Source organism: Heteronotia binoei, unplaced genomic scaffold (assembly GCF_032191835.1).
Source record: "Heteronotia binoei isolate CCM8104 ecotype False Entrance Well unplaced genomic scaffold, APGP_CSIRO_Hbin_v1 ptg001539l, whole genome shotgun sequence".
In the NCBI taxonomy this organism is placed as follows: domain Eukaryota; kingdom Metazoa; phylum Chordata; class Lepidosauria; order Squamata; family Gekkonidae; genus Heteronotia; species Heteronotia binoei.
In genome coordinates this window covers 38,984-52,500 of record NW_026800309.1, presented here as the reverse complement: position 1 = coordinate 52,500, position 13,517 = coordinate 38,984, and the positions used below count along the sequence as shown (strand labels likewise).

The following is a 13,517-nucleotide window of genomic DNA, read 5'->3' as shown; positions in this document are numbered from 1 at the left end:
CAACACACGGAAGCAGGAGCATCTTCTCCCTTATGCTGATATCTCACTATGGAAAACTACAGTGAAATTTTAAAACTGCTCATTTAAACCATTTCTCCTTGAATAAAAAATAACACATATGCTTCAAGTTTAAATTCTGATTTGGACAGATCTGTCCCAGATGATCAAAACTAATCTGACTTGCTATTTTACCTTCAATTTTAGCTGGGGATGTTTTAACTATTTTTCAAAACCATCTTCAACCGACAGGAAAGCTGGATTATGGCTGTTTTAATTACATCAATAAATGAGAAACAGTACAATTGTGCTACTTGGATGAAGGCATAAAACCAAGTTGAATGAAAGGGCGGAGGATGAGAGCATGCCTCCCTTCAGCAACTTAGAAGAAGAAAAAGAAGAATTGCAGATTTATACCCCACCCTTCTCTCTGCATCAGAGACTCAGAACGGCTTACAATCACCTATATCTTCTCCCCCCACAACAGACACCCTGTGAGGTGGGTGGGGCTGAGAGGGCTCTTACAGCAGCTGCCCTTTCAATGACAACTCCTGAGAGAGCTCTGGCTGATCCAAGGCCATTCCAGCAGCTGCAAGTGGAGGAGGAGGAGAAGAAGAATTGCAGATTTATACCCCACCCTTCTCTCTGAATCGGAGACTCAGAGCGGCTTACAATCTCCTATATCTTCTCCCCCACAACAGACACCCTGGGAGGTGGGTGGGGCTGAAAGAGCAATCACAGCAACTGCCCTTTCAAGAACAACCTCTGCCAGAGCTCTGGCTGACTCAAGGCCATTCCAGCAGGTGGAAGTAGAGGAGTGGGGAATCAAACCCGGTTCTCCCAGATAAGATAGCTCTGGCTGACCCAAGGCCATTCCAGCAGCTGCAAATGGAGGAGTGGGAAATCAAACCCAGTTCTCCCAGATAAGAGAGCTCTGGCTGACCCAAGGCCATTCCAGCAGGTGCAAGTGGAGGAGTGGGGAATCAAACCCGGTTCTCCCAGATAACAGAGCTCTGGCTGACCCAAGGCCATTCCAGCAGCTGCAAGTGGAGGAGTGGGGTAAAGTTTTAGAACAAATCAGTTCTGGCACATTTAAAAAGGATGGCTGTGACCACTAAGAGCCAGCATGGGGTTCTCAAGAACAAGTAATGTCAGACTAACCTGATCTCTTTTTTTGAATAAGTGACTACCTTGCTGGATCAGGGGAATGCTGTAGAAGTAGTCCATCTTGAATTCAGTAAGGCTTCTGAATGGATGTGATTACTAACAGCCAGCATGGATTACTCAAGAACAAGTCATGTCAGACTAACCTGGTCTCTTTTTTTGAGAAAGTGACTACCTTGCTGGATCACGGGAATGCTCTAGACATTGTTTATCTTGATTTAAGTAAGGCTTTTGATAAGGTTCCACATACTATCCTTGTTGACAAGTTGGTAAAATGTGGTTTGGATTCTGTTACTGTTAGGTGAGTCTGTAACTGATTGACAGATTGCACCCAAAGAGTGCTTGTGAATGGTTCCTCATCCTCTTGGAGAGAAGTGACAAGTGGAGTGCCTCAAGGATCTGTCCTGGGACCTGTTTTGTTCAACATCTTTATCAATGATTTGGATGAAAGAATATAGGGAATGCTTATTAAATTTGCAGATGATACTAAATTGGGAGGGGTTGCAAACACAGAAGAAGACAGAAACAGGATACAGGATGACCCTGACAGGCTGGAAAACTGGGCTAAAACCAATAAAATGAATTTTAACAGGGATAAATGTAAAGTTCTGCATTTAGGTAGGAAAAATCTAATGCATGGTTATAGGATGGGGGAGACTTGTCTTAGCAGACCAGGTTCTATAAAGAAAGGTCGAGGGAGCTGGGCATGTTTAGCCTGGAGAGGAGGCGGCTGAGAGGGGATAGTATCACCATGTTCAAGTACTTTAAGGGCTATCTTATAGAGGATGGTGTGGAATTGTTTTCTGTGGCCCCAGAAGGTAGGACCAGAACCAATGCATTGAAATTAAATCAAAAGAGTTTCTGGCTCAACATTAGGAAGAACTTCCTGACTGTTAGAGTGATTCCTCAGTGGAACAGGCTTCCTCCTCAGGAGGTGGTGGGCTCTCCTTCCTTGGAGGTTTTTAAACAGAGGCTAGATGGCCATCTGACAGCAATGAAGATCATGTGAATTTAGGGGGAGGTGTTTATGAATTTTCTGCATTCTGCAGGGGTTTGGACTAGATGACTCTGGAGGTCCCTTCCAACTCTGTGATTCTAGGATTCTATGAATAAATCCAGCCGCTTCCCTTCTCTTCCTGTTCTTCAGCAGCTGTTCATAACTGGACGCAGCTCATCCTGGAACAGAGCCTGGGAAATTCTGCATGCCAATATGACATAGTGGGTTCAATGCAAGGAAGAGACGCGGTTGCAGTGATCATAGCTCTTTTCATTAGCTACAGCATGGTAACTAGTAAGCTAGAAGACTGCTTAACTCGCCCAACGGGGCCAACTCTATATAGATCCAGATTCCCGCGCTAGAACACCATTGGGTCATTTTAATGAGCAGGGGGCCTGTGGTCGTGGTAGATAACTCACTGAAAATGTCAAGACAGTGTGCGATTGCAATAAAAAAGGCCAACGCCATGCTGGGAATTATTAGGAAGGGAATTGAAAACAAATCAGCCAGTATCATAATGCCCCTGTATAAATCGATGGTGCGGTCTCATTTGGAGTACTGTGTGCAGTTCTGGTCGCCGCACCTCAAAAAGGATATTCTAGCATTGGAGAAAGTCCAGAGAAGGGCAACTAGAATGATTAAAGGGCTGGAGCACTTTCCCTATGAAGAAAGGTTGAAACGCTTGGGGCTCTTTAGCTTGGAGAAACGTTGCCTGCGGGGTGACATGATAGAGGTTTACAAGATAATGCATGGGATGGAGAAAGTAGAGAAAGAAGTACTTTTCTCCCTTTCTCACAATACAAGAACTCGTGGGCATTCAATGAAATTGCTGAGAAGACAGGTTAAAACGGATAAAAGGAAGTCCTTCACCCAAAGGAATTCACTGCCACAGGAGGTGGTGGCGGCCACAAGTATAGCCACCTTCAAGAGGGGTTTAGATAAAAATATGGAGCACAGGTCCATCAGTGGCTATTAGCCACAGTGTGTGTGTATATATAAATTTTTTTGCCACTGTGTGACACAGAGTGTTGGACTTGATGGGCCGTTGGCCTGATCCAACATGGCTTCTCTTATGTTCTTATGTGACACAGAGTGTTGGACTTGATGGGCCACTGGCCTGATCCAACAGGGCTTCTCTTATGTTCTTATGTGACACAGAGTGTTGGACTGGAGGGGCCACTGGCCTGATCCAACAGGGCTTCTCTTATGTTCTTATGTGACACAGAGTGTTGGACTGGAGGGGCCACTGGCCTGATCCAACAGGGCTTCTCTTATGTTCTTATGTGACACAGAGTGTTGGACTGGAGGGGCCACTGGCCTGATCCAACAGGGCTTCTCTTATGTTCTTATGTGACACAGAGTGTTGGACTGGAGGGGCCACTGGCCTGATCCAACACGGCTTCTCTTATGTTCTTATGTGACACAGAGTGTTGGACTTGATGGGCCACTGGCCTGATCCAACAGGGCTTCTCTTATGTTCTTATGTGACACAGAGTGTTGGACTGGAGGGGCCACTGGCCTGATCCAACAGGGCTTCTCTTATGTTCTTATGTGACACAGAGTGTTGGACTGGAGGGGCCACTGGCCTGATCCAACAGGGCTTCTCTTATGTTCTTATGTGACACAGAGTGTTGGACTGGAGGGGCCACTGGCCTGATCCAACAGGGCTTCTCTTATGTTCTTATGTGACACAGAGTGTTGGACTGGAGGGGCCACTGGCCTGATCCAACACGGCTTCTCTTATGTTCTTATGTGACACAGAGTGTTGGACTTGATGGGCCGTTGGCCTGATCCAACATGGCTTCTCTTATGTTCTTATGATTGGACTAAGGCAGCAGGGATTTCGATGCTACTGCCCATTGTTCCTAAGCTCAGTCCACAGGCTCCAATGAGCCAGGCAGGAACTAAGGTATTGCAAGAGTCCACATACACAACAGCCAATCAGTGCTGTCATAAAAGCTGCCTCTGCCTTCCTAGAAGAAAGCACATGCTGAGGACTCTGTCCCTAATGGTCTTGGTTCTCACCCCGTACACAATGGGGTTCAAAGTGGGAGGCACCAGAAGGTAGAGGATGGCCACCAGAATGTGGACATGGTGGGGGACATTATGGCCAAACCGGTGTGTGAGGAAAGTGAAGAGAGCAGGAATGTAGAAGGAGAGGATGACGCAGACGTGAGAAGCACAGGTGCCAAACGCCTTCCGGCGAGCTGCATTGGATGGGAGCTTCAGCACAGCCTGGAGGATCATGGCGTAGGAGGCAGCAATGATGAAGACATCAAATCCAACCACGACGAAGGCCACAAAGAGGCCGTACACAGTGTTGATGCGGGTGTTCCCGCAAACCAGCTTCACCACTGCCATGTGCTCACAGTAGGAGTGGGCGATGACGTGGCGGTCGCAGTAAGGAAGCCTGCTGGCCAGGAAGGAGAAGGGGCTGATGAGCACCACTCCCCGCAACAGGATGAGGCCGCCCAGCTTCCCTATCACTGGTAAGGAGAGGATAGCAGAGTGCTGGAGCGGGAAGCAAATGGCCACAAAGCGGTCCAGAGCCATGGCCATCAGCACGCCGGACTCCACGGAAGAAAAAGCGTGGATGAAGAACATCTGGGCTAGGCAGGAGTGGAAATCAATGGCTCTGGAGCCCAGCCAGAAAACAGCCAACGTTTTGGGCACGGTGGACGTAGAAAGAACCAGATCAGTGAAGGCCAGCATGGCCAGGAAGAGGTACATGGGCTGATGCAAGCTGGGCTCCGTCTTGATGATGTAGAGAACGGTGCTGTTTCCCAGGGTGGCAGTGATGTACATGAGGCACAGGGGGATGGCGATCCATCCCTGCACCCGCTCTAACCCAGGGATGCCCACCAGGAGAAAGAAGGCCGGGTGCGAAGGGGTCCAGCTGGCATTTGGAGGAGGCATGGCGAGCGGTTGGCTTTGCCCTCAAGCCATGAGAGTTTCCGGCTCTTGCATCAGGGAGCCTAGAAAGGCAAGGCAAGCAAAGGTGGGTTGGAAGGGGCTATGGCTCAGTGGTGGAATATCCACAGGTCCCAGGTTCAATCCCCGGCATCTCCAGTTGAAAGGACCAGGGAGGAGGTGATGGGAAAGACCTTTTCCTGAGACCCTGGAGAGCCGCTGCCAGTCTGAATCGACAGTACTGACTTCAATAGACGAAGGGAAGTCTGATTAATTGGAAATTAGCTCCACATGTCTTCCCAGAGCATTGCCCCAGTACCATTTTCAAACACAGGGGTTGGCCTCAGTATGAGAAGAAAGATTTTGGATGCCTTTAAAGAAGGGCACGTTTAAAACAATTCCTTCTACTATATTATTTTTACTCCAGGAGGGGAAGACAGCCAAGAGTGAGAGAGAAGGTCCTGGTGGAATGGGGTGAGAGGGGGGATGGACTGGGGCAAGTCATAAAATCATAGAATCACAGAGTTGGAAGGGACCTCCAGGGTCATCCAGTCCAACCTCCTGCACAATGCAGGAAAGTCACAAACGCCTCCCCATAAATTCACAGAATCTTCATTGCTGTCAGATGGCCATCTAGCCTCTGTTTCAAAACCTCCAAGGAAGGAGAATTCTAGAATCATAGAGTTGGAAGGCACCTCCAGGGTCATCCAGTCCAACCTCCTGCACAATGCAGGAAAGTCACAAACACCCCCCCTCCCTAAATTCACAGGATCCTCATTGCTGTCAGATGGCCATCCAGCCTCTGTTTCAAAACCTCCAAGGAAGGAGAGCCCGAGGAAGCCTGTTCCACTGAGGAATCGCTCTAACCGTCAGGAAGTTCTTCCTAATGTTGAGCTGGAAATTCTTTTGATTTAATTTTAACCCATTGGTTCTGGTCCTACCTTCTGGGGCCACAGAAAACAATTCCACCCCATCCTCTATAGGACAGCCCTTCAAGTACTTGAAGATGGTGGTCCTATCACCTCTCAGCTGCCTCCTCTCCAGGCTAAACATCCCCAGCTCCTTCAACCTTTCCTCATAGGACTAGGTCTTCAGACCCCTCACCATCTTTGTCGCCCTCCTCTGGACCCGTTCCAGCTTGTCTATATCCTTCTTAAAATGTGGTGCCCAAAATGAACACAAGACTCCAGGTGAGGTCTTACTAGAGCAGAGTAAAGCGAGACCATCACTTCACGTGATCTGGACACTATATGTCTGTTAATACAGCCCAAAATTGCATTTGCCTTTTTAGCCACTGCATCACACTGTTGACTCATGTTCAGCATGTGATCCACTAAGACACTTACATCCTTTTTGCACAGACTACTGCTAAGACAAGTCTCCCCCATCCTATAACCATACATTGGATTTTTCCTACCTAAATGCAGAACTTTACATTTATCCCTGTTAAAATTCATTTTATTGGTTTTAGGCCAGTTTTCCAGCCTGTCAAGGTCATCCTGTATCCTGTTTCTGTCTTCTTCTGTGTTTGCAACCCCTCCCAATTTAGTATCATCTGCAAATTTAATAAGCATTCCCTCTATTCCTTCATCCAAATCATTGATAAAGATGTTGAACAAAACAGGTCCCAGGACAGATCCTTGAGGCACTCCACTTGTCACTCCTCTCCAAGAGGATGAGGAACCATTCACAAGCACTCTTTGGGTGCGATTTGTCAACCAGTTACAGATCCACCTAACTGTAACAGGATCCAAAGCACATTTTACCAACTTGTCAACAAGGATAGTATGTGGAACTTTATCAAAAGCCTTACTGAAATCAAGATAAACAATGTCTACAGCATTCCCCTGATCCAGCAAGGTAGTCACTTTCTCAAAAAAAAAAAAAAAGATCAGGTTAGTCTGACATGACTTGTTCTTGAGAAACCCATGCTGGCTCTTAGTAATCACATCCATTCTTTCTAAATGTTCCAGGACCAACTGTTTGATGATTTGTTCTAAAACTTTTCCAGGTATAGACGTCAAGGTAACGGGTCGGTAGTTACCCGGATAGTCTTTTTTCCCCTTCTTGAAGATGGGGACAACATTCGCCCTCCTCCAATCTTCTGGCACCTCTCCTGTTCTCCAAGAATTCTCAAAAATAATAGCCAGAGGCTCAGAAAAAACATCCGCAAGCTCTTTTAGAACCCTTGGATGCAATTCATCTGGCCCTGAGGACTGAGCTTCATTTAAAGAAAGTAGGTGTTTATGTACTACCTCTATGCTGATCCTAGGTTGGAACTTCATACCCTCCTTATATGTTCTGTTTTTGCTATGTTGAGCACCGTTTCCCTCAGAAGAGAAGACTGAGGAAAAGTAGGAACTGAGCAGTTCCACCCTCTCTTCATTACCTGTTACAATTTTACTTCCTTGCCCTCGCAATGGACCTTCCATGTCCTTGCTCTTTTTCTTACTCTGAACATAAGAAAAGAACCCTTTTTTTGTTGTTTTTAGCATCTTTGGCCAGCATAAGCTCATACTGAGCTTTAGCTTTCCTAACTTTTTCTCTACAAGCACTGGTGATTTGTTTATATTCATCCTTGGTTATAAGGCCCTCCCTCCAATTCCTAAAGGAGCCTTTTTTATTTTTCAAGTCTTTAGAGAGCTGTTTATGGAGCCACTTCGGCTTCTTTAGGCTTTTTCCATTTTTTCTTCTCATAAGAATTGTCTGTGATTGTGCTTTCAGTATTTCACTTTTAAAAAAATCCCACCCCTCCTGAACCCCCTTCCTCCTAAGTAGTTTGGTGTAGTGGTTAAGTGTGCGGACTCTTATCTGGGAGAACAGAGTTTGATTCCCCACTCCTCCACTTGCACCTGCTAGTATGGCCTTGGGTCCGCCATAGCTCTGGCAGAGGTTGTCCTTGAAAGGGCAGCTGCTGTGAGAGCCCTCTCCAGCCCCACCCACCTCACAGGGTGTCTGTTGTGGGGGAGGAAGGTAAAGGAGATTGTGAGCCGCTCTGAGACTCTTCGGAGTGGAGGGCGGGATATAAATCCAATATCTTCTTCTTCTTCTTCTAAGTATCTCTGACCATGGGATTTTACCCAGCATAGTTCTAAGTTTATCGAAGTTTGCCTTTCTGAAGTCCAACCTATAAGTCTGACTACGTATAGCTTTTCCCTTCCCTAAGACTGTAAATTCCAAAATCACATGGTTACTACTGCCCAGGGTGCCCACTATTTCCACTTCTTCAATCAATTCTTCCTTGTTGGTGAGAATCAAATCCAAGATAACGGATCCCTTTGTTTCCTTCTTCACTTTCTGGAAAAGGAAGTTGTCAGGAAGACAAGCCAGGAATCTATTTGACTTTTCATTTTTAGCAGAGTTGGACTTCCAACAGATGTCTGAGTAATTGAAATCTCCCATGATCACTGTATCCCTTCTCTTGGAAAACTTTGCAATGTGTCGTAGGAATATCTCATCCAAGTCCTCTGACTGACTTGGTGGTCTATAGCAGACCCCCACAATAATATCACTTATTTCTTACTTCTTTTATTTTTACCCAGAGGCTCTCAAGTTCTTTCTAATGTTGAGCCGGAAACTCTTTCGATTTAATTTCAACCCACTGGTTCTGGTCCTACCTTCTGGGGCCACAGAAAACAATTGCACCCCATCCTCTATCGGACAGCCCTTGAAGTACTCGAAGATGGTGATCCTATCACCTCTCAGCCGCCTCCTCTCCAGGCTAAACATGCCCAGCTCCTTCAACCTTTCCTCATAGGACTCGGTCTCCAGACCCCTCATCCTTTCTATGACAGCCCTTCAAGTACTTGAAGATGGTGATCCTATCACCTCTCAGCCGCCTCCTCTCCAGGCTAAACATCCCCAGCTCCTTCAACCTTTCCTCATAGGACTTGGTTTCCAGACCCCTCACCATCTTTGTCGCCCTCCTCTGGACCTGTTCCAGCTTGTCTTCTTAAAATGTGGTGCCCAAGTCGTGTGATTTCTTTCTCTAGGGTTTTTCAGTTGGATCTAGGTGGGGTGAGGGGGGCACAGGAATCTTTGTCCAGGGGCATGTGCTGGCTCTTGGTTGTAGGGGTGTGGTACCGCCACCCAAATCTGTCATAGAGTGCAATCCCAAAAGTGTTTTCTTTCGAGTAAGCCCCGTTGAGCTGGCAGGGGACAGTTTAGCACAGTGGAGCTTACTTCTGAGGAAACCTGCTAAACAAATTGGGCTGCGCGGAGGAATCGAGAAGTCCCTCTTGTTTTGTTTTGACAGCTGATATTCTTCCAGGTCAGGGCAAACCCTTTAGAAATGCTAATGACCTCCCTGGCCAGAGGCCATGGCATGCTCTCTTCACACCTGAAGTGAGGCAATGCTTTCCAGTCCAACTACACTTCAGAAATGCTAATGACCTCTCAGGACAGACAATGATGGTCAGTTTTCACACCTCCAGTTAGAAACTGTCAGCTAGCATAGAATCATAGAGTTGGAAGGGACCTCCAGAGTCATCTAGTCCAACTCCCTACACAATGCAGGGACTTCACAAATGCCTCCCCTCACACACATACATCCCCAGTGACCACTGCTCCATGCCTAAAAGATGGCAAAGTCCTCCAGAATACCTGGCTCAAATCGCCTGGAGTAAAATTGCTGAGTGTCCCCAAAGTGTCAATCAGCATTTCCCTGGGCATGTAAGAAAGGGCCACAAGAACTAAGCACTGATGCAACCCTTCCCATCCTCCTTCTCATGATCTGCCTAATTCACAAAATCAGCCCTCCTGTCATTGGCCATCTAGCCTCTACTTAAAAACCTCCAAGGAAGGAGAGCCCACCACCTCCCGAGGAAGCTTGTTCCACTGAGCAGGCAAATGAAAACAGTGTTTACCTACAAAAGGGTGTTTTTTCCCTTCTATCTCTCCTACCAGAGCAGACACAGTGCAATCAATCTTTTGGTGGGACTGGACAAATTGCAGGAGGGGCGTTGCCTGGCGAGAGCCCTCTGGTAGCTACAGGCCTGCTCTTAACATGGTCAGAACCAAGGACACCATGCCCACAAGCAGTTGCCACAGCCCATTCCCTCACAGGGACTGGATCTTAGAGAGGAGCTGTGAGATTACATTTCCTAAAGTCAAAGGCAGCTCTGTCCCACTGCCAACCCACTGAGCCACTGCAGCACAAACACGGTACCATTTAAATGCAGCCCTCCTTACCTCCCCCCCCCCCACTCACGCTGCAATAAGCGGCAATGCCAAAGCAGAGATCTTCCTTTCTTTCTCTTTCCATATGACTTCCCCATCTGGATGCACCAGAGCATTTATGTGTTCCTGTGAATCCCACGGAAGGACAGGCACCTGAGAGTTCCACCTGCAGGAATTCTTTTTAGTGCTGATTGTGTTTGTCACAGATGGTACCACTGGGAAGTTCCTGGTAGTCAGGCTCATTTGAAAAACAATAAATATGTATTGTTTCTGCCAAATGGACAGGCAAACTCCAGCGGCTGCCAGAAATCTTTTGAGACCTGAACAACCTGAGACCAAGGGTACAGATGTTCAGCCAATATGCATAGCTGTACATAGGCACTTCAAGCCTAAAGGCTAAAGGCTTCCAGCTACTGCCTGAGACACAACCTACCTTCACTGTACAACCAAAGAAGAGTCCTGCTGGATCAGACCACAGAAGGTCTATCTAGTCTCTCATCCAGTCTTGCACAGGGGACAACCAGTTTATGTGGATGGCCAACAACAGGGCAGAGAGGCCAAGTCCTTCCCCTGAGAAGAACATCAGAAGAGCCCTGCTGGATCAGACCAGGGAGGGTCCATCTAGTACAGCCTCCTGTCTCACACAGTGGCCAGCCAGTACCTCTGGAGGGCCAACAACAGGGCAGAGAGGCCGAGGCCTTCCCCCGAGAAGAACCTCAGAAGAGCCCTGATGGATCAGACCAGTGAGGGGCCATCTAGTCCAGCCTCCTGTCCCACACAGGGGCCAGCCAGTTCCTCTAAAGAGCCAACAACAGGGCAAAGAGGCTGAGGCCTTCCTTTAAGAAGAGCATCAGAAGAGCCCTGCTGGATCAGACCAGTGAGGGACCATCTAGTCCAGCCTCCTGTCTCACACAGTGGCCACCCAGTTCCTCTGGAGGGCCAACAACAGGGCAGAGAGGCTGAGGCCTTCCTTTGAGAAGAGCATCAGAAGAGCCCTGCTGGATCAGACCAGGGAGGGTCCATCTAGTCCAGCCTCCTGACTCAAACAGTGGCCAACCAGTTCCTCTGGAGGGCCAACAACAGGGCAGAGAGGCCAAGTCCTTCCCCTGAGAAGAACATCAGAAGAGCTCTGCTGGATCAGACCAGGGAAGGTCCATCTAGTCCAGCCTCCTTTCTCACACAGTGGCCAGCCAGTTCCTCTGAAGGGCCAACAACAGGGCAGAGAGGCCAAGGCCTTCCCCTGAGAAGAACATCAGAAGAGCTCTGCTGGATCAGACCAGGGAGGGTCCATCTAGTCCAGCCTCCTGTCTCACACAGTGGCCACCCAGTTCCTCTGGAGCGCCTACAACAGAGCAGAGAGGCCAAGGCCTTCCCCTGAGAAGAACATCAGAAGAGCCTGCTGGATCAGACCAGGGAGGTTCCATCTAGTCCAGCCTCCTGTCTCACACAGTGGCCACCCAGTTCCTCTGGAGTGCCTACAACAGGGCAGAGAGGCCAAGGCCTTCCCCTGAGAAGAACATCAGAAGAGCCCTGCTGGATCAGACCAGGGAGGTTCCATCTAGTCCAGCCTCCTGTCTCACACAGTGGCCGGCCAGTTCCTCTGGAGGGTCGACAACAGGGCAGAGAGGCCGAGGCCTTCCCCTGAGAAGAACATCAGAAGAGCCCTGCTGGGTCAGACCAGGGAGGTTCCATCTAGTCCAGCCTCCTGTCTCACACAATGGCCAACCAATTCCTCTGGAGGGCCAACAACAGGGCAGAGAGGCCGAGGCCTTCCCCTGAGAAGAACATCAGAAGAGCCCTGCTGGATCAGACCAGTGTGGGTCCATCAAGTCCAGCATCCTGTCTCACACAGTGGCTAACCAGTTCCTATGGAGGGCCAACAACAGGGCAGAGAGGCTAAGGCCTTCCCCTGAGAAGGACCTCAGAAGAGCCCTGCTGGGCCATACCAGGGAGGGTTCATCTAGTCCAGCCTCCTGTCTCACACAGGGGCAAGCCAGCTCCTCTGGAGGGCCCACAACACGGCAGAGAGGCTGAGGCCTTCCCTTGAGAAGAACATCAGAAGAGCCCTGCTGGGCCAGACCAGTGAGGGTCCATCTAGTCCAGCTTCCTGTGTCACACAGTGGCCAGCCAGTTCCACTAGAGGGACAACAGGGCAGAGAGATTGAGGCTTACATAGGAACATCAGAAGAGCCCTGCTGGATCAGACCAATGTGGGTCCATCAAGTCCAGCATCCTGTCTCACACAGTGGCTAACCAGTTCCTCTGGAGGGCCAACAACAGGGCAGAGAGGCCGAGGCCTTCCCCTGAGAAGAACATCAGAAGAGCTCTGCTGAGTCAGAACAGGAATGGTCCATCTAGTTCAGCATCCTGTCTCACACAGTGGCCAACCAGTTCCTCTGGAGGGTCAATAACAGGGCATAGAGGTAGAAGCCTTCATAAGAATTTCAGGAGTGCCCTGCTGGGTCAGACCACTGAGCTGAGCATGTTTAGCCTAGAAAAGCAGTAGCTGAGAGGTGATATGATCACCATCTTCAAGTACTTGAAGGGCTGTCATTTAGAGGAGGGTGTGGAATTGTTTTCTGTGCCCCAGAAGGTAGGACCAGAACCAATGGGTTGAAATTAAATCAAAAGAGTCTCCGGCTCAACATTAGGAAGAACTTCCTGACCGTTAGAGCGATTCCTCAGTGGAACAGGCTTCCTCCTCGGGATGTGGTGGGCTCGCCTTCCTTGGAGGTTTTTAAAAATAGATGGTCATCTGACAGCACTGAAGATCCTGTGAATTTAGGGGGAGGTATTTGTGCGTATTACATAGTGGGTTTAAAGCATTGCAGAAATGAGATCATAGTGAGGACAGCTCTTTATTAGGGCCAGCATGGTGATGGCTGCTTCCACAAAAGACTGAGGCACTACATAACATCCCTCCAACCTAAGTTCGCACGTCCTATTGTACGTAGTCCTGTGGCAGAGCGATTCTTTGGTAGTCTGCACCATCTGCTCCGCTTGGCCATTTGTGGAGCGATGGAACCCAATATGCTTTATAATATTTTGGCCACAAAAGTTTTGGAACTCGGCCAAAGTGAATGCCATCCCGATGTCCGAGACAAGGGTGTCTGGCACCCCGTGTGTGGTGAAAACCCTTCGGAGTGCCCCTAGTACCACTCTGGTGGAAGTGGATGCTACCGGGATTACCTCTAGCCACTTGGAGTGGGAATCTATGATCAAGAAGAATACCTGTCCCTGTAAGGGCCCTGCAAAATCTAAATGCAAGTGG

The 13,517-nt window shown here is 48.6% G+C and overlaps 1 protein-coding gene across 1 annotated transcript; it reads right to left on the bottom strand.

Moving 5' to 3' along the window:
* Positions 1 to 4,108: 4,108 nt before the first annotated feature.
* Positions 4,109 to 5,083, bottom strand: LOC132565740 (olfactory receptor 52R1-like). The gene has a single exon (XM_060230476.1). The coding sequence runs from the start codon at positions 5,072 to 5,074 to the stop codon at positions 4,109 to 4,111; it is 966 nt and encodes a 321-aa protein (XP_060086459.1). The 5' UTR covers positions 5,075 to 5,083.
* Between the last annotated feature and the right edge of the window lie 8,434 nt (positions 5,084 to 13,517).

Bases quoted from the DNA above. Each gene is read 5' to 3' on its own strand.
- LOC132565740 (XM_060230476.1), bottom strand. From the start codon at position 5,074: ATGCCTCCTCCAAATGCCAGCTGGACCCCTTCGCACCCGGCCTTCTTT.